Genomic DNA, 23,482 nt, shown 5'->3' with positions numbered 1-23,482 from the left:
TATAGTCGTATAGTGTTGTATAGTTGTGTTGTATAATGTATAGCGTTGTATAGCGTTGTATAGTATTATAGTTGTATAGTGTTGTATAGTGTAGTGTATAGTGTTGTAGTGTTGTATAGTTGTATAGTGTTGTATAGTTGTGTTGTATAGTGTATAGTTGTATAATGTTGTATAGTTGTATAGTGTATAGTGTTGTAGAATGTATAGTGTTGTATAGTATTGTATAGTTGTATAGTTGCATAGTGTTGTATAGTGTAGTGTATAGTGTTGTAGTGCTGTATAGTTGTATAGTGCTGTAGTGTTGTATAGTGCTGTAGTGTTGTATAATGCATAGTGTTGCTTGTTTATACTCCCAGGTGTTTCTTGTCCATGTGCTTCATTCTTTGTTGTTTTGGTCCTTGTCTCCGCTCCTGGCCCCGCCTGTTCTCTGTTGAGTGTATATACCCCTTGTGTTTGTTGTGTCTTTCTTCAGCTTTTTGTTTGTGATATTTTACTCTTGGCTTTTTTGTTACTGTTTGGGTTGTGATTCTTTATTCTGTTTTTGTTTTCATTTTTAATTTATGAAGTAGTAAACAAAGTCTGTCACTAATAAAACATTAAACACAATATTATCAGCCAATCCGTGGGTACACTTATTCTGTCTTCAATATCATATTCAAAATGACCAGCGTGGCTTGTGCAAAAGTTTGGGTATCTTATAGAGTCAGAATTAATTTGCATCTCCTTTTGCAAAAATTACAGCTTGCAAATGCTTTTTGTAGCAAAGTTCTTTACATTCTTGTAGTTTTACCCAACTTGTCATTTCAGAAGGTCTCTAGTTCTGACATATTCATGGGTCATCTTGCTGCATAGCTTGTTTAAGGTCTGTATACAAGTATTTTATGATCCTCAGGTGAGACGACTGTAAGGGCCATGCCAAAAGCTTCTGTTTGTCAGTCTCTTCAGGAAGTTCATGGTAAATTCTTTTGTAGAAGCCATCATCTTTTCTGCATCAGTCTTTTAACAGATGGTTTGCCATTTGCATCCAGGATTGGAAGAATGTACGAAATGCACGAAAAGAACACCCTTCCACCTGTTAAGCACAGGGAGGGCTGGTTCATGCTTTGGATCACCCTAATTCTACTCTTGTTAGAATAAGGAACAACCGCTAGAAAGCTTAAAGTCTCAATGCTTGAGGTCCCGCAGGTACAGGCCATCATGAAGCCATCAGCAGTCAATTTTACACCATCAGTAGACTGCCTGCATGCTTGACTGATGGTCTGAGGTATAGAACACTTGAGGAGAGTCATGAGGAGGACTACAGTAGTCATTTGTTAGCCATAGTTGGCAACGGTGAGGGATGTGTCACTACTACTCCCCCACTGCTCACGTCTGGCTGTCACCAGACACAACGCAACGGTGTCTGTTAGGACGACCTACCAGCCAGCTAGCCTGCTCTGACGTGGAGCACTTTCTCACTGCCCTGCTAAATGTCTACTACTCTCTCTCTCTCTCCAGACAGCCATCAGAGAGCACTGTTGTCAGTCTCTTTTGCACCAGGTTTGTCTGTATTTTGCAACAATGTTAATGTGCAAGTTGTTCCATTAATTTATTACATACTTCAGTCTGTCCTGGATCTCATTAGGAGGAATATTTGTTGAGAGTTTTTCGTCTCTGAGCTGTTGTTGAGTAGAAGGCTCAGCACTTTACTGGAATATAAGCCTTGCTTGGCCCTTAAGGATGTGTGTGTGTGTGTGTGTGTGTGTGTGTGTGTGTGTGTCAGAGACTTTCATTCTTCCTGCAGAAACTAATTATGGAGTAAACATAATTACCCAAGCACTGCTTTTAGTTGTTTTTCTTTTTTCACTTATAAAAATGATAAGCTTTCTTAAAATCCATGCGAATGTCTGGCAGACCTCCGAATTCATTTTTGGATGAGAGAGTGGGAAAGAGCTCTCTCTCTCTCTCTCTCTCTCTCTCTCTCCCTATTCTCTCCCCCTTCCTCCCACCCTCTCCTCTCTCTCTTCTTCCTTTCCTCTCAATCTCTCTCTCTCTCTCTCTCTCTCTCTCTCTCTCTCTCTCTCTCTGGCAGTGCTCAGCTTTGTTGGCAGGAGTGACCAGAATAAAAACAGCAACACCAGACACAGGAGAGAAAAAAGAGCAATGATCCATCGAACCGAAAGCTTTGCCCTTTCTTAATTACGTCGTGTCCAGCATCCCCCCCCCCCCCCCAAAAAAAAAAAAAACTCTTTTCCTTTTTTGTTTTTTTCAAGACTTTGTGAAGTGGTAATTAGCTCTCTGAGAATAAAACCAGCTGATTTGGATCGGGCCGGTGCATTTCGAGGAGAGATGGCTAACGGGACGGTCATGGCACTCCTTCTCAGCTTCCTGCTCCTCACGCTGCTGCAGCCTTCTCTGCAGGGAGGTAGGTGTGCTCTTTGCTCTAGCGTGTAAGTCCGGAGACAGGTGCAACTTTTTCCTGATTTTACTTCATTCTTCTTTCTTTTCTCTTTAGTCCGGTTATTTGCCCAGTCTTTTTCCAATGGTAACAATGATAAGATTTAGTTTTTATGTCCATTATTAGCAAAAAAAAAAAAAAAAGTAATGACTTAAAAAGTTCCCAAAATGCCTGAATTTCTTTGTGTTTCACTTCTTTTCAAACTCTTGGAGATATGCACCTTGCCATTTATTTACATACTGTTTAACTTCAAAACGTTAAAACGTGGCTCACTATGACAGATTATGTAGAGTAGTGTTTGAGATTTGGTTCCATACACTTATAATCTTTTAAGAGTTTGCATGTCCTATTAACACACCATAGTTTACAGAGCAATATGGTCCCCTGTGATGAATGGCACTGTTGTAATTGGTGACGATATCTCTATTGGGATATTTTGCAATTTGTTTGAAATCCAAGATTTAAGATCCAAGAAATGTTCCTGGTTCAGTTCAGAAGATACATATTACTGAAACCCATTACATATGCAAATACAGAAGTGGTTCTGATAAAACAAATGGAAGCAAGACACTCTCTAACATCATTAATAAATATTTACATTTTTAGCATTTTCATACTCTGGCTTCAGCCTGATAGATGCACTTATATCTGGAAGGCTTGTATTAATTATTAATGGTCCAACCCTTCCCCCAGACTTTATTCCTTACATACTTTGCGTTTATACCTTATGTGCAGACTAATCCTGCTCCATTTGTCTTCAAAGTAAATCTGCTGCAGATCCCTGCTTTTATAAGGTTAATAACTGGAAACAGCCTGACCCAAGATAAAGTATATGCAGCCAAATGTGTGTTGCCTTACAACAATAGATCATAAGTAAAGTCCGACTCCGTCGCAGATGTTTCCTCGGGTGTATATTTTTTAAAACTGTATTATTTTTGGAATTAGTTCTGAAATGAATTGTCCCAAGTGGAAAGTTTCGAGCTTTCGTAACTACTGAGCAGCTGCTGGACTTGTTAGGGTTAAGCATGGTTCACACACACAGAAGTGTATGTCTACAGCTGGACTTCCATTCCTGTCAGCTCCATCGTGTAGATTACCCATAATTAAGCCCCCCAGTAGATCTGGTTCTGTGCTAAGTCACACGAGAGCTGGAGATTGGATGGCTGGAATTGTCTACAGCTTACCCCTTGGCAAGTTGCGCCGCTGATGAATCAGAACACTGTGGAACGGACCAACCAAAAACACAGAGGGGTTGAAATCTTTGCCGAGTTCCCCCTCTCGACCCCCTTCTCTTCAGATTGAAGTTGTTTTTGTTCTCGGAGGCGTATTGTCCCATTGCAAACCTCAATTGGAAAGCATGTGAGAACTCTTCCCGATGCTGCAACAAAGCCAGAGCTCTTCAGAATGATTTATTTATTTGCTCAGAAATAGTTTCTGCTGCACTCATTCACATAGGTGTTTCCAGGCAGTCTGTGTAAGAGAGCTCTGCCTCCAGTAAGGGGTGAACAGATTTACAGTGAAGGAGCAGATCCTCTTGTTGTCGGCGAGGATTTGCAACCGAAGTATGTTTTCCATATAAAGCCATCGGACCCATGTCTTCATTTCATCAGTCTGCTATGTTCATTTCAGTAATTTAGTCGGATGCTGTAAAAAGCCTTGGCTATTTCCTGGGATTGCTCTGCTCTGCAACTCCACCATACTCTGTGCTAAGAAGCACGCTCAGTCAGACCCTGCATGTCTGTAGGACACCTGTTGCCTTTTTTATCCTCCTTACTGAGTTTAGAAAAAGCTAATGCAAGAGCAGCTCAGGGATTGGGATTTCATTTCACACTCTTGTTCTGGAATGTGTTCTTTTCCTCTAAAATAGCAAAACATGCAGCCACTATTATAGCCTATACTATTATAGGTTTTGATGTCAGGGCTTGCCATTAATGGATCTGACCCCCTTTGATTCTTCATGAAAGTAGATAGTCCATCCATGTCCAATTTATGCATTCTAAAAACCTCCTACCTCTGGTGTCAGAAGACCCTTTCTGCTTGAGTTTAGGATGATAAATGTTCTGCATAGTGCAAATTTGCTGCATGATTTCAGTCCAGGAATAACCAAAACCAAATCTGGACATCTGATTAACGTACTCTGAAAACACCCCACCCGCCAATCCTCCCTATGGAGTTAAAATGGTTTAGCTTGATAAATGTTATTCAGAGCACATGACTGTCAAATCACAGATTTCTGAACATTCATTTTAAACTTCAGGGCTTGAGAGTCAAAGCTGAGAAAACCCTGCATCCAGTTGAGTTTAAACATTTTTACCACAAAGAAAGATCCATAAAAGGTTACAAATGTTGGTCTTGAGTTAAGTGTGGTGAGCCTAGGTAGAATGGCAGTGGTCAAAAACGTGCACAGCCTTTAGAGGACCTTTTTGACAGTGCACTGCCCTGCATGTTTTATCCCTTTTGTTGATTTAAAGATCAAAATGAACCACCGCCATGTTTAACAGAAGAGACTTCAGCTTTAAACTGAATGACTTGTGTCCTGAAGTGACCCCCAACATTAGAGACATTGGGACATCATCTTCCATTAAAGCTGTACACCAAGAGGTGAAAAGAGGTTGTCTTCAGGTTAATTTTGACCCTGACTTAAAAAGGAGAGTATACAGGATGCTAATTCTACACTAGGGTTAAGCCATGGCTTGGCGATGTGGGATATGACCTGATCTCTCATGAAATTGGATAGTCTATGCATGTGAAATTCATACAGTCCAAAAACCACCAGCCCACCCTTTAGTTTAGAGTTTAGGCTTGATTAATGTTCCACAGAACACATTATTGTCAAATCACCTCTATATTGGATGCCAAGACTTGAAAAGTTTAGATCTCGAGAGTGTGTCTGGAGAGCGTTCGCAGGTGGAATGTTTTTCTCGGCTGGTGAGAGTGATTTACGGCGCTGGGGGAATATGGCAGGAGAGTGCGGTTTGTGGAGTAAATATGTGAATGGTCACGTTGCTGTTCGCTCATTGGGTTAAGATCAGCCTATTTGCTTCATCTGATGATGGGTTCCTCTTCTTGTGAGGGTTAGGTGCTCTCAGTCCTTTTCACAAACAGCATCTGTCAGACACATAGACCTGGGATGTTATTCTTCTGATAGGTATAAATCTGTGAGGGGATGACGAGCTCGAGTATGTGTTCTGCAGGTTGGCCCTTAAAGCAGTTAAGCCTAAAGCCACTTACGTCTCAAGTGTTTAGCTTCTGTACATTAAAGCAACACTTGTGACAACAGTTATTGCACCCTTTGATGGTTTCAAAAGGGGAAGGGTTAACTTAGGTTAACTCTTAGAAGTCAAGAGACATTACTTTTGTTTTTAAATGTAATCACAATTACTTGATTGCAATTGGACTTAATGTGAAGTTAAAAATCACAATTTTATCAGCATGTGAAGAGCATTATCACAGTGCCAAGAGACACAAACTAAACTTCTTTCTAATAGCTGTGGGCCCTTTTGGGCACAAAATATACAAACTTCAGAGTGTCCCATGAATATTGTTCCAATTCTGGCACAATCAATTGGCCAATCATGTATGGCTGCCATATTTCAGAGTGATGGAATATACAACCAATTACGATGTGAAACAGTGGAGCTGATGTGAATGTAGGTGGAGAATCTGATGGCAGCCGGTTATCTAGTTTTAAACCACTTTTTACATTTAAATTCTAGTTATTTGTCAATTGATTGAATTTAATTGATTAAAACACATTACTTCTGCACACTCCCATAGAACTCCATTTAATGTATATTTTACACATTAGCAAAGTAAGAATTTCACTGAACAGCGTGACTCTGTAAATCTGAAATAAATCTGTAAGGACTTTACTGACACTGTTGTTCATAAAACAAACCATTCCAGCAAACTAAAGCATCTTTACACACTTAAATCATACAAGTATAAACTTAAGCTATTACTATTATGTAGATTTCTCTTCTTTATAAATACCTTACCAACAACTGCATGCTGGGAAACTGCATGTACACGTACTATATGTATGTGCTGAAACCCAACTGAGACCTAAAGAGACAATTATTACTATACAGTCATTTTCTGCATCACTTAGCATTGTCAGTTTTCTCTTTTGGGTCTTGTCTGAGGTCAGCAAGTTTACATAGCTCTGGTCTAAATTGTCGAAGGATTGAGCCTAAAAGTCTAACCACTCCATCACTCTGTTTCTTAAGCCCTTTGAGGAAGTCATAATCACACTGGGCCATTTGTTTGTCTCTGTCTCTCCCTCTGAATACTCCTCCAGTAATCCATCACTCCGAAGGTGTCAGAAACATAATTATGAATCTTGTGGCGCTCTATGCCGGAGCTGTATCAGGTATCAATGTCTTTCTCACACCTCTGCGTACTGGGTATTAGTCTAGACACCTCCACCAGAGTACAGCAATGAGGGGCTAACAGCCTCGGCCTGAGCCAGAATCATTAGTCCGTTTTATGACAACAGCTATTAATGACACACCGCTGACGAGGAAAAAAGCCAGGGGCAGATTAAAGGCATGGCTCTCGCCTCTTTCCAATCTCATAAGAATTAAGAATGTGAGAGAAAAGTTCTTTTTTTATTTTTTTTACTGGACGTGAAGGGAGCGCTCCTTGAAAGGCGCCGCTTGGCGTCAGGCTGTGGCTCAGAACTTCAGAGGAACCCTAATCCATTAATTCTCCTCTTCATTGACACCAGGCTGGCTGCTGTTGAAGGTGGGTGAAATCACATCCAGATCAGATGGCACACCTCTGCTGCCGTTTGTGGTTCTTTACGATGGATTGGCCCCACGTCAAATTCAGCATAATCTTCAATCTGATTATCTGCTGCTCTGGTGGACGTGTGCTGTGAGCACCTCTCAGGAGCTAATCCTTTGAGGAGCGCAGACTTGCCAACACTGGCTGCACATGGTCCGCCTAACAGAATTAATGTGACACCTCTGCTGTGTCTCGTGGTGCGTTGGCTGGTAGAGCTAATGGATTAGAATGTGCTGTTTGCCACCGTGTCTGTGGTCCCGGGCAGACACTAAGTCTACAGGGTTTCTGCATCATGCTCAGAGAGAAGTTATGCTGAGGAAAGATCTGTGTAGTTGCACCCATTGCGGACACAGATGTACAAATGTAATTGGACCCCATGGAGCAGATAAACATCATGAAGCTATTGGCTCCATGCTGTCTACTGCCAGGCAAGGGCTAGAGGGGTATAAAGCCCCTCAGCATTGAGCTGTGGAGCAGTGGAAGAACTGTGTTCCCTGAAATGATGGTGGAGGAGCTCCATCCGGTACTTTGGGGATGAGTTGGGGAGGAGGTGGGAAGGTGATCATCCAACATTCGGATCTCACTAACACTCTGCAATCAAATCCTCACAGCAATGTTCCTCTGAAATCTAGTAGAAAGTCTTCTTCTCTTGACAGTAGAGACAGTTACTCCAACAAAAACAGGAGAAACTCTTTTAATACCCTTGATTTCAGAGGAAACAATGAATGAGCAGGTGTCCCAATACTTGTGTCCATAAAATGTATCTTAAAGCCTCTCTACACAGCCCACAGCCTGAAACAGGAAGTCAGGACTTTTTTACCGTACAGAATAATGATAAAAATACACACCAGAGGAACCTTATTTAGTAAATCAGGTTAGCTTAATGACTTTAACTGCAGGTCAAATTTAAGAATCCACTCTTGGTGAAAGTAGATAGCTGGCATGTTAACATCTGCTCCACTGAGTAAAGACACTGGCTTCCAACAGCAACAGTTATATTTTATCATAGCTCAGAGTTTGGCTACAATATCAGTTTTTATTACATGAAAATAATGTGTGTTTAGATGTAACCAATCCCAAACAGATTGTTCTAAACAGTCTGATAATTAGAAACATTAGATGCATTGGCTAGATTTTAAATGATTTTACTTGCCTACATATCATCATTTTGCAGTGCATGTCATTTCACATTTGCACAGACAGAAATGATCAAATGATGCCAGCTGTAAAAATGATGTGAGAATGTTGAACTGTGTACCCAGAATTGTCTTTAGACTCTTAACTTCAAGCAGATGAAAGATGTTGTGCATGTCACAGTATAGTAAATAATATAGTAAATATAGTAAAGTCAGGGGTTCTCAGTCTTGGTCCTGAAAAACTACCACCATCCAACAGTATGGATATGCCCTTGAAGGTTTTCATGTCCTGAATCAGGTGCGTTAGAAGAACGGTAGATCTTCAGGACCTGGATTGGACATCCCTGTCCTATGTCCTATAGCAGGAGTTCCCAATTCTGGTCCTGGAGGCTCACTGGCCTGCAAATTATTTTTGTGTTTTGACAGAGCCACTTAAACCCATTTAGGACATTTTAATGAGTTATTTAGGAAACCCTCTAAACCGAGCTGGACAGTGGACCTGCAGAACCAGGGTTGGGCAGTGCTGTTATGTAGTATTGACATAATTCTAGAATTTCAGAGTTTGATATAATTCTTTAAAAAATATATAAAAAATTCTATAAAACATTTTTGACATCATGGCGAGGGGGATCTCCTGTATGTGATAGTCACATGCCAGGTTTAAGAAATGACTGACTGCCTGAAATACAGTTGCATGAAAAACAATCTACAACAGTACACACGCAAAAGAATTGAAAAGTATCTTCTTCTGTTTTAACTAATGTTGGAAACATTCTGTCTAATATGATACTGATATGATATAAATACTTATGATTATATTGAATCAGTGCGTATCGGATGTTAGTTGTAATGTTATTTGAAGGCTTGTAATGACTAATACTAATAGTGGTTCTTCTGTTGGGAATATTTAATTATTAATATAGTGCATGCTTCTTTAAAGTGATGCCATATGTATTCGCTCGTTTATTTGAGTTAAATATCCATCTATTGAAAAGTGGTGCTACTATGGCATCTTTCCACAAATCCATTTACAACATAATTTTAAAGAGTGCAAACTGAAGTGCATGTCAACAAAGTGCAGCGCAGTGTTTCCAGCGTAGTTCTGCTGAAAGTAGGCCTCTGTAAATCACTACATTGTGACCCAAACTCTCAACACCATCCTCTGCTAGGCTCCTGGGCTGCTGGCAGGGGCTGCGCTGGAATGTAGGAATGCTACCAGAGATAAGATCCTTCATTTAGCCACATTAATTTATCCCTCTCATTCACAATCAGTGGCTGTTAACAGATTTGACATTTTATCAGCCATATCTTTGGCACGGTGTTACTGAAACACACACACACACACACACTGAGCTGCAAAAGACCAGGATAACGCTGCTGGGAATTCACCTAGCTGAACATTAAGGCTGCTCTGGGTATTGCAGTGTTCTCTGCTCTGCAGCATTTGAACCACATCTATCTGTGGACCTGCACAATTCCATTAAAGGAAAAGAAATACTTAGCTAATTAGCTTAGCTAAGCATAGCATGCTGCTTTGGTTGGAATCTCTACTGTCCAGGGAAGGCTTTCTACTAGATTTTGGAGGAGCATTGCTGTGAGGATTTGATTGCATTCAGCAACAAGAGTGTTAGTGAGGTCAGGATGTTGGATGATGATCACCACCCCACCTCATCATCCCCAAACTCCTCCCAAAAGTACTGGATGGAGCTCCACCACCATCATTCCAGAGAACACAGTTCTTCCGCTGCTCCGCAGCTCCTCAATGCTGGGGGGCTTTATACCCCTCTACTATCCCACGCCTGGAATTAGGCAGCATGGAGCCAATAGGGTCATGATGTTTGGCAGTTTGGCACTCTGGCACTCTACAGGGACTAGACAAGCTGTGCATTTGCACATCTGTGTCCACTTAAAGTAGCTGAATGCATTCATTAGAAGGGATGTCCATTTGGGCAACATTTGGGCATAGAATGAGTGGACAGGGTATTGCCTTTTATTGAAGAGACCCCACGTGACCTTCATGGTCCAATTCCAAGGACGATAGCCTTTTTACAAATTTAAGTCGTGGTTTGGCCGATATACATATTATATAAACATTTCTTCAGCCCAACAGTGTCCAACCACGAAAACTAGTCTGATACTACTGATATTCTGTGAGCAATAAAATGATTATGCTGCTTATGATTATTTTATGCCATTTTAAATATGTAAGAAGGAGAAATTTCTTGCATTTAAGAATGGGAATAGTTGTTTATTCTGAAAGCCACGATTAACTGTTAAAGACAATGCCGCTTTGGCACTTGTACCTACTGACTGGCACAATAGTGCTCTACAACTATTTGCACTATGACCACAAATTCCAAAGTGAATGTCAATGAGTGGAACACTTGTAAGACATTTCTAGCCCGGTGGAGATTGTGCCAAATATGAAACAAAGAGCCACACTCCTACTAGACTATTTGTTCCAGAACGAGGCTGGCCTGCCTTCAGCTTGGCCCGGGAGCTTTTGTGGGCCCCGGTATCTGTTCCGGACAATACGTGGACACGATCCTTGACTGGAATGCGCCTGGTCATGTGGTTCTCCACTTTCCCAGTTCTACAATGAATCACGGCACGTAGGGGCCAAAAAACCCGAAACCTAGTAAATCCAGTCTCTTATAAAACATTACATCTGCAAGATATTCCGAGTGGCCTGTCAGTGTTTGTTTTATGATTATCATAAAGCACCCGAAACTCTGCACCCCCTCCGGTGTGTTTTCATTGCATTTTATTTTATCTGTTCTGTGTCATGTCAGGTTTTATATGACCTTATTGTGAACAGAGAACAAGTGGGGCCACCTTTACAGTATATTTCAGACTGTCCTATGTGTACGTTCTGTATATAGATGGAGCATTGATTAGAAACACCAGCAACCTATGCATCACCAACTTTTATAGGCTGGATACAGGATATGTTAAGCAATATTTCTCATGATCTCCATGGAAGTTTTAGCATCCCAAAGCTGCACTGCAAGGCTGATTTGGGTTTTATCCACCATTATTTCCTAACCAGAACAGACTTAGACTGCACTAAAGGCTGTAAAATACAGATCTACTAAAAGAATCAGTTATTGTAGACAAACTATCAACACTTTGCACCCACGAGAGAGGCCAATTTAGCTTTTATGTAAATGAACACAGGTGTAAGTTCATAACTATAACTGATATAACTGACTCATTGGGCCAAAATGATTTAGAACAAAAACAAAAAAGTAATTATTACTCGTCAAGAAAGTATGTAATAATATGCTAAAATATGGCACATAATACACTGTTATTATAAGAAAATAATACATTATTTCAGCACAGAAAAAAGAGTAATGTTTTCATTTTTGGATGGAGGTTTGAGTTCCATGCAGAGGGCTTTGGAAAGTGATGTCTGAGTGCTCATAAGAAGCAGCTTTAGTACTGTAGAGTTTACACGGTCACAAGTCTCAGAAAACATCATGAAATCATTGTTCAGGTAACACTTTAATGAGTGTAAAATATATAAAATATATATAAGGTAGTAAGAAATTGAAAATAGCTCTGCATGATACACATAAAATGCATTAAAGCTGTTAGATCATGGTGATGATATGAGAATCGATAAATTATAAACTAAAATGTAAATTAAATTAAATCAGTCTCTTTAATCTCTTTTATCACTCTAAATGACATAATAATTATCACAAAATAACAATTGTAGCTAAAATACTAATCGTTATTTACAATTATACAACAGCTGTAAGGAATAAGACATGAGGTTATGAGACACTACTGAAGGTTTTAATGACAAAACATCAACAAAGTACAAACTGATGAGAAAAACATGAGAAAACTAGAAAGGTAAACAAATCCAAAACTAAAACAAAGAAAGACCAAATTAAGTAAAACAGCAAAAGCTAGGCTAAAGCTAAAGCTATGGTCAAAAACAAACTATAGCCCTGGGGACTGTAGGCTAATAACAAAACAATGGCTGGCAGGTCTAAGCTAAGGTAGGGACAAAACCAGCAGGCCGAGAGCAGCCAAGTGGTGCAGCGCCGCACAGAGTGGCTGGAAGGTGGAGAGTTTTATAGTTGACAGGTGTCAGGACTGATGCACTGTGAGCGCACTGCTGAGGCACAGGCGCTGAATGTGTTGGAGCGCTGTTTCCTCTGCTGACAACTCCAGTTCAGTCCAGTAGATTCTGATGGTCTGTTCTGGGCTTTGATGGTCACAGTGGCTAAAAAGCTTGTCTTCCAGTTAAAACCATACCCTATACTGGTATGCTAACTGGTTACGTATAGTTTCTACATGTTTTCATTTGAGTTTGATGGGCTAGCTGTTCTATCTGCATGACCAACTTGACCACCCTGACCTTCAAGCTGGACCTGACTAGTTCAGTCAGGCTGGTCATGCTGGTAAACCAGCTTGGTCCTGCGGTCATGCTGGTAGATCAGCTAAACCATCAACCTCAAAGTAAAAAGGTATTTTTGAATTATGCTGTATTTCTACAATTTTATCTGTGTTTTCTAAGTTTCTCATTCAGGTGAACACAGCTGAAGCCTGGTCTGGAAAGCACCTGCTTGATCATAATGCAATAATGCATAGTGCAAAATCCAATCTGTAAAATGGAGAAACAGCAATGGCAGTCTAGAATAAGACTTTACAGTTGATTCAGTGTTTTTGCTGAAGACTGATGTAAGGGAGCATAAGGGGAATGTGAAAGCACCCCTTTAATTGCAGAATGAGAAATGGGACCCCTACACCTGGAGTGGGCAAACAAGTGATGGAGTCCAGCACACTACTTGCATTGGCTAACCCTTGTTCCCTCCTCAGCAGTCACCATGTTCATTGTTGGTCTTAATGGGCAGAATAAGAACTGGTCTCATGCCAGTCAGTGACCTGCCCCCTACTGGAAATATCTTTTAATCCTCCAGACAGAAGCTGTGTGGACACACACACACACACACACACACACACACACACACACACACACACACAGTTAAAGTGAAGTGTTACCCTGCCTTAACTCAACAACACACTGGTTCACTCCGGAGATGTTATACTAGAGGAGATGCTGTGCTGGAGATGTTCTGGGCAGACCGCATTCTGCAGCAGATTGTTCATTCTGTTTATGAAATTCAAGCCTTTCCCTAATCCTGCTGGATCAGGCCTGGTGGAGGAGGCTTGACTCTTCTCAGAGAGATAGCTGTGGGAAGAAAACACCCCGAATGTTCCTTTCATCAAGTCTGGAAGGGCATCTGCGGACAAAAGTGAGGGCTGAGAGCAGACAGTAGAGTGGGGCTGATGAGGTCCTGCCGTCCACCTTGCCTTTAAAACAGCGCCGTCTGTGTGTCGTGTGTTTATTTGACTTTGCATTCTTCACATTTATGCTCTCTCTGTACCACAGATGTGTCAGACACCACAGCTTGGGCCCAGGGCTAGAGAGAGAGAGAGAGAGAGAGAGAGAGAGAGAGAGAGAGAGAGAGGGAGAGAGAGAGAGGGAAAGAGAGAGGGAGAGAGAGAGGGAGAGAGAGAGGGAGAGAGAGAGGGAGAGAGAGAGGGAGGGAGAGAGAGAGAGGGAAAGAGAGAGGGAGGGAGAGAGAGAGGGAGGGAGAGAGGGAGAGAGGGAGAGAGGGAGGGAGAGAGAGAGGGAGGGAGAGAGGGAGGGAGGGAGAGAGGGAGGGAGAGAGGGAGGGAGAGAGGGAGGGAGGGAGAGAGAGAGAGAGGGAGAGAGAGAGGGAAAGAGAAAGGGGAAAGAGAGAAGGAGGGAGGGAGGGAGGGAGGGAGGGAGGGAGGGAGAGAGAGAGAGAGGGAGAGAGAGAGGGAAAAAGAGAGGGAGGGAGGGCTTCCTATCAAGGAGATTTACTCTTCTCATTCTTTTGCTCTCATCTTTCAGCCTCCCTCACCTTTTGTTCTTTTTGAGGGCAATCTAACGTCAGAGTGTGTCAGATAGTCGGCTGACTGCCACACATTTGTTCATCTGTCTGTGAGGCAGCGGCCTAAAGCTAAGCGTACGTTGCTGTGACTTAACCAGCAATTACCAGCAAGATAAGTCTGAATGTGTAAACTAGCCTGAATTTTCTGCAGAAAAGCATGGGTTGTTTTATATTATTTATTAATTAATATGATTATTTTGGATATTATGTGTATATAACATAATATCCAAATGTCTGAGCAATTAGATAATTGCAGAAAAGTCTACTTATTCAAACCTGTTATTCAAAGTGTTTATTTGACCTTCTGACTAATTATTAAAAAAATATATATTAAACACTGCATATATGTCTGTTTTATATTATTGCTTACAACAGTTTTGTTTAACAAACTAAATGTGGAGATCAAAAAAATTGTCTAACCCCTTATAACCGGAGTTGCTTTTAAAATTTTATTTCAAATGTAGAAATCTTTAGATACTTTTCAGGTGCATGCAGTGCATGGATGATGCACCAGGGGGCAGACAACTGTCTCAATGGTTTTTCTTATTTACATAATTATTTATTATTTAAATTCTTAATAAGAGATTAAGATAATTATTTAATCACACTGGTATTGCAGAGATCTCCAAAACTCAAAAATACATCAAATCAAATATAATACACTTAAATGTAAGTGTTGACCTGGAGTCAGAGCCGGTTTCACATTGGCAGTATTGTTAATAAAGTTAAATGGTGCTGTACGGGTGTGTGCGTCTGTGTTACTATGATGTTAACTGGCCAGTATTAAAACACCCACTATTAGTGTCCATGGAGAAAGTATAAATATCATATAAGTAAATAATTAATTGGAATGGCCAAAAATGTTCTCATTACCCAAATAATATGTTCCACATAACGTCTTTACAGAACTGTCAATCACTGGTAATGAAGCGAGTTAGTTTGAAGGATGCTATGAGCCATGTCTGCTTTCGCTCATGTGCAAATTAGCCATGCCTTGGATGTGGATCAAGTGGTCTCTGGGTGCACTCATAAAATAGCAGAACCAGTTAGTAATTTGCCAAACATGTCACCAAAACAGCCTAATCATTCCCCCATGTGTCAATCAAACAAAAATAATATGAGTTTTAAGCTCACCCTAAAACTGCAGAGTTAAAACAAGCAGGTCATTTTGCTTATTTCTAGCATATTTCTGACGAAAGCTAAATTATCTGTAATTAATTGATACACCTACAAATATAAATAAAAGAATTATCTTTATAATATTGTTACTACTTACTAAGACATTGTTCACAGTGAATGATGATATACAGTATGTTTAACTTTAAGCTGCACCCGTTGCTGACACAGATGTGCAGATGCACACACACAGCTTGTCTAGGCCCTGTAGAGAAGAAGTACTGCCAATAGAATAGGACTGTCTGGAGCAGATCAACATCATGACCCTATTGGCTCCATGCTGCCTAATAATGCCAGGCGTGGGCTAGAGGGGTATAAAGCCCCCCAGCATTGAGCTGTGGAGCAGTGGAAGAGCTGTGCTCTCTGGAATGATGGTGGTGGAGCTCCATCCAGTACTTTTGGGATGAGTAGGGGATGATGAGGTGGGGTGGTGATCATCATCCAACATCCTGACTTCACTAATTCTCTCGTCACTGAGTGCAAACAAATCCTCACAGCATGTGTCCCAATACTTTTGTCTAAGTAGTGTATTTATAATACATTTAGGACACCAGTAAGGCATCTCAATTTAATTGGAGGTTTTTTGATGATGTTTTACGTTTATTGAAACTGCGTGATTGCAGTGGAGCGGACTATAAACGCCCTGATTAAACGCCTTCGTTTCCCCTCTAACACGAGCATCTCACTGATGTTTGGCTTTGGGCCTCACGCTGCCTTATGCTCGAGTCTGCTTCAGCTAATTCTGGCACAGCTTGTTTGCAGAAGATGTAAGCATTCATAAGTCATAATGCCTTTTTCTCAGTCCTCTCATCAAAACATGCACAGTCCAACGACTGGGTCCCACTCAAAACAAAGGAAGGAGGCGATTTACAAATGGGCCAGAACTCAAACACGGTTCAGCTTCATAGACTAAATACATCAGTTAATTCTTCAGGCCGAGAAGTAAAAGGTTAAGTGGAGAAAGTAATCGAGTCAGAGCGTGCACTCCCCGGCCTCTGACTCACGCCAACAGCGGGATTTGTTTTCAGCAGTTTTATGATTTCTATCCGATTGCATCAGGGCTGCTGTTCTACGCTTGCGCTCCCTCCAGAATCCCAGCATTCCTTCAGAGCTGTTAGACGCACAGGCCGTCTGAATTGGCAGGATGGGCAGCGGTGAGGTTAGCAAGGGTTTTGGTCTCGGGTGTAGGAACCCAGGTATCTGAGAACATGGCGCGCTCTCCTTCCTCACACGGAGACAGGAAATCCTCCTTTTGATTGTGAGACGAGGCTCTGACACAGTCGCTACGCCAAACAACCACTCCTTCGACTGTCATTAGGGCTTTTTGCTCAGGAGGGCAGAGCCTCTGTGCCCGGTGACCTGACAGCATAAAGGCCATTGTATAGTACATCTATATTATGTTCCACAATAGGAAACAGAACTTTGGCTGATCCAGAACTGGGCTGAGTCTGGCCTGTTCAGTTCTAATCTGCAGATGTCGGGCCAGCGCTAAAATTGAAGAAGGGTCTCTGCAGGGTGATGTCTTGCTCTTGATCGACCTTCAGTGGGTTTATATCAAACCATTAGTTTTAACTGGAATCCAGAAACAGCCCACTTGTGTGTTCTGGTCAACAACTGCAATGTCAACGGATTCTGTCAACAGCCAATAAAAACAGAGAGATCATTTCCTCTGTAGGCAAACAACAACAAGCTGTTGCAGCTGTTGTTGTATTTTTATTTGCTATCAGCATCTCTAAGAGAAGGGGTTATTAAAGGGTTCTTAAGGAAAGGCTGAGGCTCTATATACACTATATGGGTGTTCCAGGGGGAGTACGAGGAGCTGGACCGTACCCAGGAGTAGGAGGTAAGACAAAGTAATCTGCTGTCATTCAGTACGGACTGTGAATGTATATTCTTATCAGATGTTTTGAGAATTTCGATATCTGGACAAAAGTATTGGGACACCTGCTTATTCATCGTTTATTATGAAAACAAGGATAAATAAAATTTTTATCCTGCTGTTGTTGGAGTAACTGTCTCTACTGTCCAGGAAGAAGTCTTTCTATTAGATTTTGAAGCAGGAACATTGCTGTGAGGATTTGATTGCATTCAGTGATGATCACCACCCCATTTCATCATCCCCAACTCATCCCAAAAGTACTGGATGGAGCTCCTCCACAGAACACAGTTCCTCCACTGCTCCACAGCTCCTCAATGCTGGGGGGCTTTTTACCCCTCTAGCCCACGCCTGGCATTAGACAGCATGGAGCCAATAGGGTCATGATGTTGATCTGCTACAGAGAGTCCTATTCTATTGGCAGTATTTCTTCTCTACAGGGACTAGACAAGCTGTGTGTGTGCATTTGCACATCTGTGTCAGCAATGGGTGCAGCTTAAAGTAGCTGAACTCATTCATTAGAAGGGGTGTCCACAAACATTTAGATAAATAGTGTATGGAGAACTATGATGCATGCAAAGCATGGTGGTTAAATGCTTTTTCATATAGAAGGTGCCTAGAACCATTCTGTATTTTACAGGATTTAGGGAACAAACTTTCATTTTAGCTCTACTTTCATGTGGAAAATGTATATGTTTATTACAGCCTCTTCAAAACCCACCCGACCCTACATCGTAGTTTGGTAGTAGCTGAGTAGATCATTGTATTTACTGAATAATAATTTAAACAGTTACTAGTTAATAACTGAATAAATGACTACACAAGAGTTCCTGGGGTGACAGAGGACCACCAGTTCTTGGTTTTCACTGCTAAATGAAAGCGAATGGAGTAAAGCAGGGCCGAAGCCTCTGAGACTACAGGATGACCTTGTCTCGCCACAGAGTCGGTGCACGACGAGGCCAAGCACCATGAAATCCGATCGCTTCCCAGCCTTCCAAGTCCCTCACTGTCTTTAGGAAAGCTCTCGAAGAGCATCTTCCCTCCGGCTCTATCTCTGATGAGCTCATCTGTTTTCTGAGGACAAGTCATCCGTGGTCTTTCAAATAAAGGATCCTTTGTAAACCCCACAGTTCCCCCATGGAAACTACTTTGCGAAAACACGAGTCGTAAACCCTTTCGAAAAGTCCCGCGCTGTTGTGAAGACCAGTTGGCAACGGGTTCTAAGCTGAGTGTTTTTTCCCCTCTGGAAGAAAAGGCAGGCCGTAGTCAGACTAAACAGTTGTTTCTGCATTCTAATCAGGGTTCTGTTTGTGATCTGGGAATTTGTGCACTGTGTGTGGAACTGCTCTGTCCTCACAGAACCTCCCCTTTTAGTGAAGCTGATGCAATTTCTTTTGCCACCAGCGTCTTGTTCAGGAAACATGTTCACGGTTTATGTTAAGTTTCCATCAGGAATGAAAGCAGCTACAACCTTATTTGAAACTCTTTTGTTCCATTTCTTCATTGCCTCATTCGTTCACGCTGTGCCAGAACCAAGTGAAACTTCCCATATTTAGCTGTAACCGTAACTCAGACAAAATCACAAGATGAATATGTAGGCTATTGTTCTTTGATGAACGCTTGTGGACCAGGAAGGTTGCTGGCTTATTAGACATCTACCTTGTACCGAAATATCTATTATTATAATATAATTAGAAACCTCTACCAAACTAAAAGTTCTTTTACAGCCTTTATTGTCTATCCATAGTAAGGGACCACCAAAGGAACAGTTACGAGCAGATATTATTTGGGTGGTGAACCACTCTCAACACAGCAGGGACACTGGCATGGTAGTGGTGGTTGTGCCAGTTGCCAGAATAATTGTGAAACTGCTGGAATCTAGTTTTTGTTTGGCATCAACACCAAGATGTTACAGCATCTCTTACCAAAGGGGTTCTGCAAGGGCTCGTCAGCAAAGGCAGTCATGATGGCTTGAAAAAAAAACAATCAATGGAATGGTGAAAAGGTTCTTCATATAGAAGGAAAAGCTTTCATTGGACAAGCGTCCATTCTCCCACTATAGAACCCTTCCTCAGTCCTGTATAGAACTCGGTCTAGAGAACCGATGTGTTTTATTATTTGTTCTGTCTGATTTAGAAAGTTGCAGGTTTAATTCTCCATAGATATGGCGCTGACTTCAGCTTGTCATAAGTTCTTGTATATGGTGTACTCTTTGAGTGATTCCATCGAAGAACCATCTCTGTTTCCATAAAGAACCATGTTTGGGGATCCGCACAGGCATCTGTTAGCCGGGACCCAGTGCTTTCCTGCCCTGCCCGACACATCGCCGACAGTTAGAAAAAGAGCTGGTGGTGTCTGACTTTACATGTATCAGGAACACGTGCTCAGTCCTTACCCTCATAGCGTCGGGAGCATTGCTAGTGCTAGGGGGAATTATGAATGGGTGGATTAATTGGTAGTTAGGTAAAGTTTGATAAACAGATTTAAAAGAAAGAACCATATTCATACAAAAAAAATTCTTTATGGATCCAAAACTGGTTCCTCTGTGGCACTGCTCAGCAATGTGTGAGTGTACAAAATAAACTAGCAACCGGGTGTGAAACCTACTGTAAATGCACAGACTGTAGCTGATGTATCTACGCCATATCACTGCTAATAAACACTTTGGTGGTCTTGACGTGTGGCTTAGATTAATTGGATTCCAAACAAATGTAAAACCCATTAAACCTAATCTCCATCATCGCCAGCCTCCCTCCTGTTTTCTGTACAGTTTCTCTGATGGAAACCAGGCTTGCCCTCAAAATGCAACTTCATAATTGACATCTGAGCTCACAGTCTCCTCTGGGAAGCTGCTAGTGGTCACAGAGCAACAGACGTAGTTTTCCATCCCTCCGTTTGTTTAGCTTTCCCCATGAATTTGCCATATCGCAAAAACACATAGTCTGGTGATTACTTTCGAGCTTCGGCCAGAGGCCCGGACTATGAAAGTTATGCAGATGCCTTCATGGCTCTGAGAAACATTTATACCACATAGACACAACACAGTCCTTGGTTGGATTAGATAATTGTTGATAAGATTCATTTTTTGCAGTTTGACTTCTCTACCTGAGGAACATTACCTAGTACCTTTAAAAGGTTCCCAATGTGCTCCTGGATTTTGCTTCTAGGAATGACCATTACTTGATACAGAACCTTAAAGTTGTATAGATTTTTAAAAGGATCATTTAAAGGTTCATTTGCATTTCTAATTTAGCAGAAATGCTCCATTAGTTGACTCTTATTGAAAGATTGGGAAGCCAAAGGGGAAGTATTGAATGTACCAGATGTGTTTTCTATGAGTTCAGGTTTTTGTAACTCTGGAATCAACGTTTGCAGAATGACTAAACCAAAAGGAAAAGGATGTTCTAGGTGGCAGAATATTACAATTTCAGTTCTGAAAACATTACATTGAGTTCCCTGCCAGATTAATTTCTGAGCTGTTTAGGAAGCCAAAAGTGGTTCTTCTTCAATGATGTTGTTCCTAATAACCCATTTCTGACCGCTTCATGTTAAAAGAATATTGTAGATTTACCAGTGTTTTGTAATAGAACATCTTCCCATTTAAACAGTGCTGCTCTCTCTGTTGCAGGAGTGTATGTGCCTGTGGGTGCAGGAACTGGAGGAGTTCCAGGTGGAGGTGCAGTCCCAGGTGCTGGATATTACCCAGGTCTGCCTCAAACCCTCTACAAATACATCTGAACCCATTAGCACATTACAGCAATCTGCTGTCCTCTCTGTTTCTCTGCCAGGCGGATGCAGAAGTAGACATCTGTTACCCTGTAAACAGACATCAGTATTCAGGAGAAAATTGAGCTGAGATGCTAGTAAACAAACTGATCTGCACCGTTCCCTGAAAACTCCTAAAAACTGAATTTTAACCATTCAAATCATCAAATTGTGTGTCAACACAGGCACAATGACATTTTTAGGGTAGAATTAGCAAATACATAAATGTGGTTATCTAGCATCCATGCCTATGGCACAAATACATTATTAGAATTATTTATGTTTTAATTCAATTATTTGTTTCAAGTCATTTTGTCACTCAGCTTCACAATATCATTAAAAAATAAATGAAACATGTTGCTGTTTAGGAAACTGAACTAAATTGTTCCTTTTTCAAATGATAAATGCTTTAATTGGATCATATTTAGATTCGCACATTAATACAAAAGTAACAATTTTTTGAAGGATTTTAATGATTATATTTTAGGGTAATTATAGCACATACAGCAGGTATAAATGCTGTTTTCTTTATAGAGTGTTATATATATATATATATATATATATATATATATATATATATATATATATATATATATATAGTTTTATTGATGATTTAAGTTGTTTATCTGAAACATGCACATTATTGTTATTACTTTTGTTTGTAATGTATTTTACCTTACATGCATATTTGTAAATGCATGTAAGGAAACCCCAGTCATGGAAACACCTGGCTGTTTTTTATTTATTATTCATTTATGTATCAAGAACACTCTCATAAATTAACCCAGAGGTAAAAGCATCAGTGTAAGCCAACTGGCTCATTTTCAACGGTAGTTCAAATAAATAAAACAACCGACAGTTTAATTATAGGCTAATGCTATAACAAAATCAATCACACACAAGACAAAATGGAAATTGGACCTATCAGAACATCAGGGTCTGTATTTGTGAGACTCTTGTAGTGCTGAATCAGCTCTTTACATACATTGTGGATCGTTGTATCCACAAGCTGCAGAAAAACTAAATGCTATTATGGCTCATAAGCGCACCTGCTGACCCTGCTTCTCAATAATGTTGTCCTTTTGCGGTCACGCTCAGCGACAGTGGATATCCTCTTTCCACATGGTCCAGTTTACCCATTTGTAGCTTTTCCATCTGGATAAACCATACCCATCATTTTAATAACACAAAGACATAAATCGCTGTGAAATACAGTGTGTACATTGTGAGTGGCCACCACCGTATTCCCCATGTTTGGAAGAAACCATGCTGAAGATTTAAAGCTCCCTAGTTCAGCATGGACCCTGTGAAGTCATTATTTTAGAATGGCCACTGCTCGACACGGCTCAGACGGATGATCAAAGCTACGCCTCTGGAGAGTGCACCAGGGAGAGTTATATATATTTATATTCATATTATTTATATATGTGTGTGACACTATACACAACTTAAAAATCCATTTCTAGTTCTAATTCTGAAACCTATTTCCTTTCTTGTCCTATATTTTAATAGGTGCTGGAGGGGTCCCATACAAGGCAGCTAAAGCTGGAGGTAGGTTCTTCTAACATTTATTACAGAAACTGTAATGGGCTGTGGTTTGAGAAAATCAGCCAGATTGTGCTGTAGGCCCTTAATCGAACGAATGACCTACTAATAAATAAAAGGCATCCAGGACTAGTGAGCATAACTCTATTTGCAAATCAGTATCAATGGCTCATTACATATATTTTTGTCAAATAATTAAACTTAGTATTCACATAAACCAAGGGCATAATCACAGATGCCACATTGGAGCTTTCCCCCAGTTGGGACCCTGTTGCTTCCAGAGGTGTATGGGCTGTTTTATTTGGCCAGCCTGGCACTTTTTAAATCTCTCATCTTTAATCTCTCAGCAACGGTGGAAAATTCATTGCATACTTGGACTCTTCCTTGCTCTCTGTCACACATGGTAAACTCAGTATGCAGCAGCAGCAATAACAACACAGCAGCAGCAGCAGCAGCAAATACTGTAGAGACTGGTTTGAATTGAACTGGGAGAATTTAAGCATTGGGACATATTAATGGAACTCAATTCTTCCTGCTCTCGTTAAACCCAAAGTTCGTCTGGGAATTAGCCAGCATAGTAAAAGCAGGAGGCAACACCAAAGAAATGTGTGTTGCATGATATCATAAAGCACGGCCAGGTAAACACAAGCCCCTGATGAATCTCTGAATAGCCATGAGCAACAGGTCATGATGGTGGTGAAAAAATGAATGTGCTTCCACCAACAGGTGGAATCGGTGGTGCTGGAGGCCTTGGTACTGGTGGGCTCGGTGCTGGATTAGGCACAGGAGGTCTGGGAGCTGGTAAGAGTTTTTTTTTTAA

General features: G+C 41.0%; 1 protein-coding gene across 1 annotated transcript in view; it reads left to right on the top strand.

Annotated features, from left to right (window-relative positions):
- The first annotated feature begins 2,245 nt into the window (after positions 1 to 2,245).
- elna (elastin a) overlaps positions 2,246 to 23,482 on the top strand; it is a 59,421-nt gene continuing 38,184 nt past the window's right edge. Inside the window, exons 1-4 of the mRNA XM_072668689.1 lie at positions 2,246 to 2,404; positions 20,981 to 21,058; positions 22,630 to 22,668; positions 23,389 to 23,463. Of these exons, the coding sequence (XP_072524790.1) occupies positions 2,329 to 2,404; positions 20,981 to 21,058; positions 22,630 to 22,668; positions 23,389 to 23,463 (268 nt within the window). The 5' untranslated portion in view covers positions 2,246 to 2,328. The remainder of the gene's footprint in view (positions 2,405 to 20,980; positions 21,059 to 22,629; positions 22,669 to 23,388; positions 23,464 to 23,482) is intronic.

The sequence above is a fragment of the Salminus brasiliensis genome, chromosome 23, assembly GCF_030463535.1.
Source record: "Salminus brasiliensis chromosome 23, fSalBra1.hap2, whole genome shotgun sequence".
NCBI lineage: Eukaryota > Metazoa > Chordata > Actinopteri > Characiformes > Bryconidae > Salminus > Salminus brasiliensis.
The sequence above is the reverse complement of the archived record's forward strand: the minus strand, read 5'-3'. Positions and strand labels throughout refer to the sequence as shown.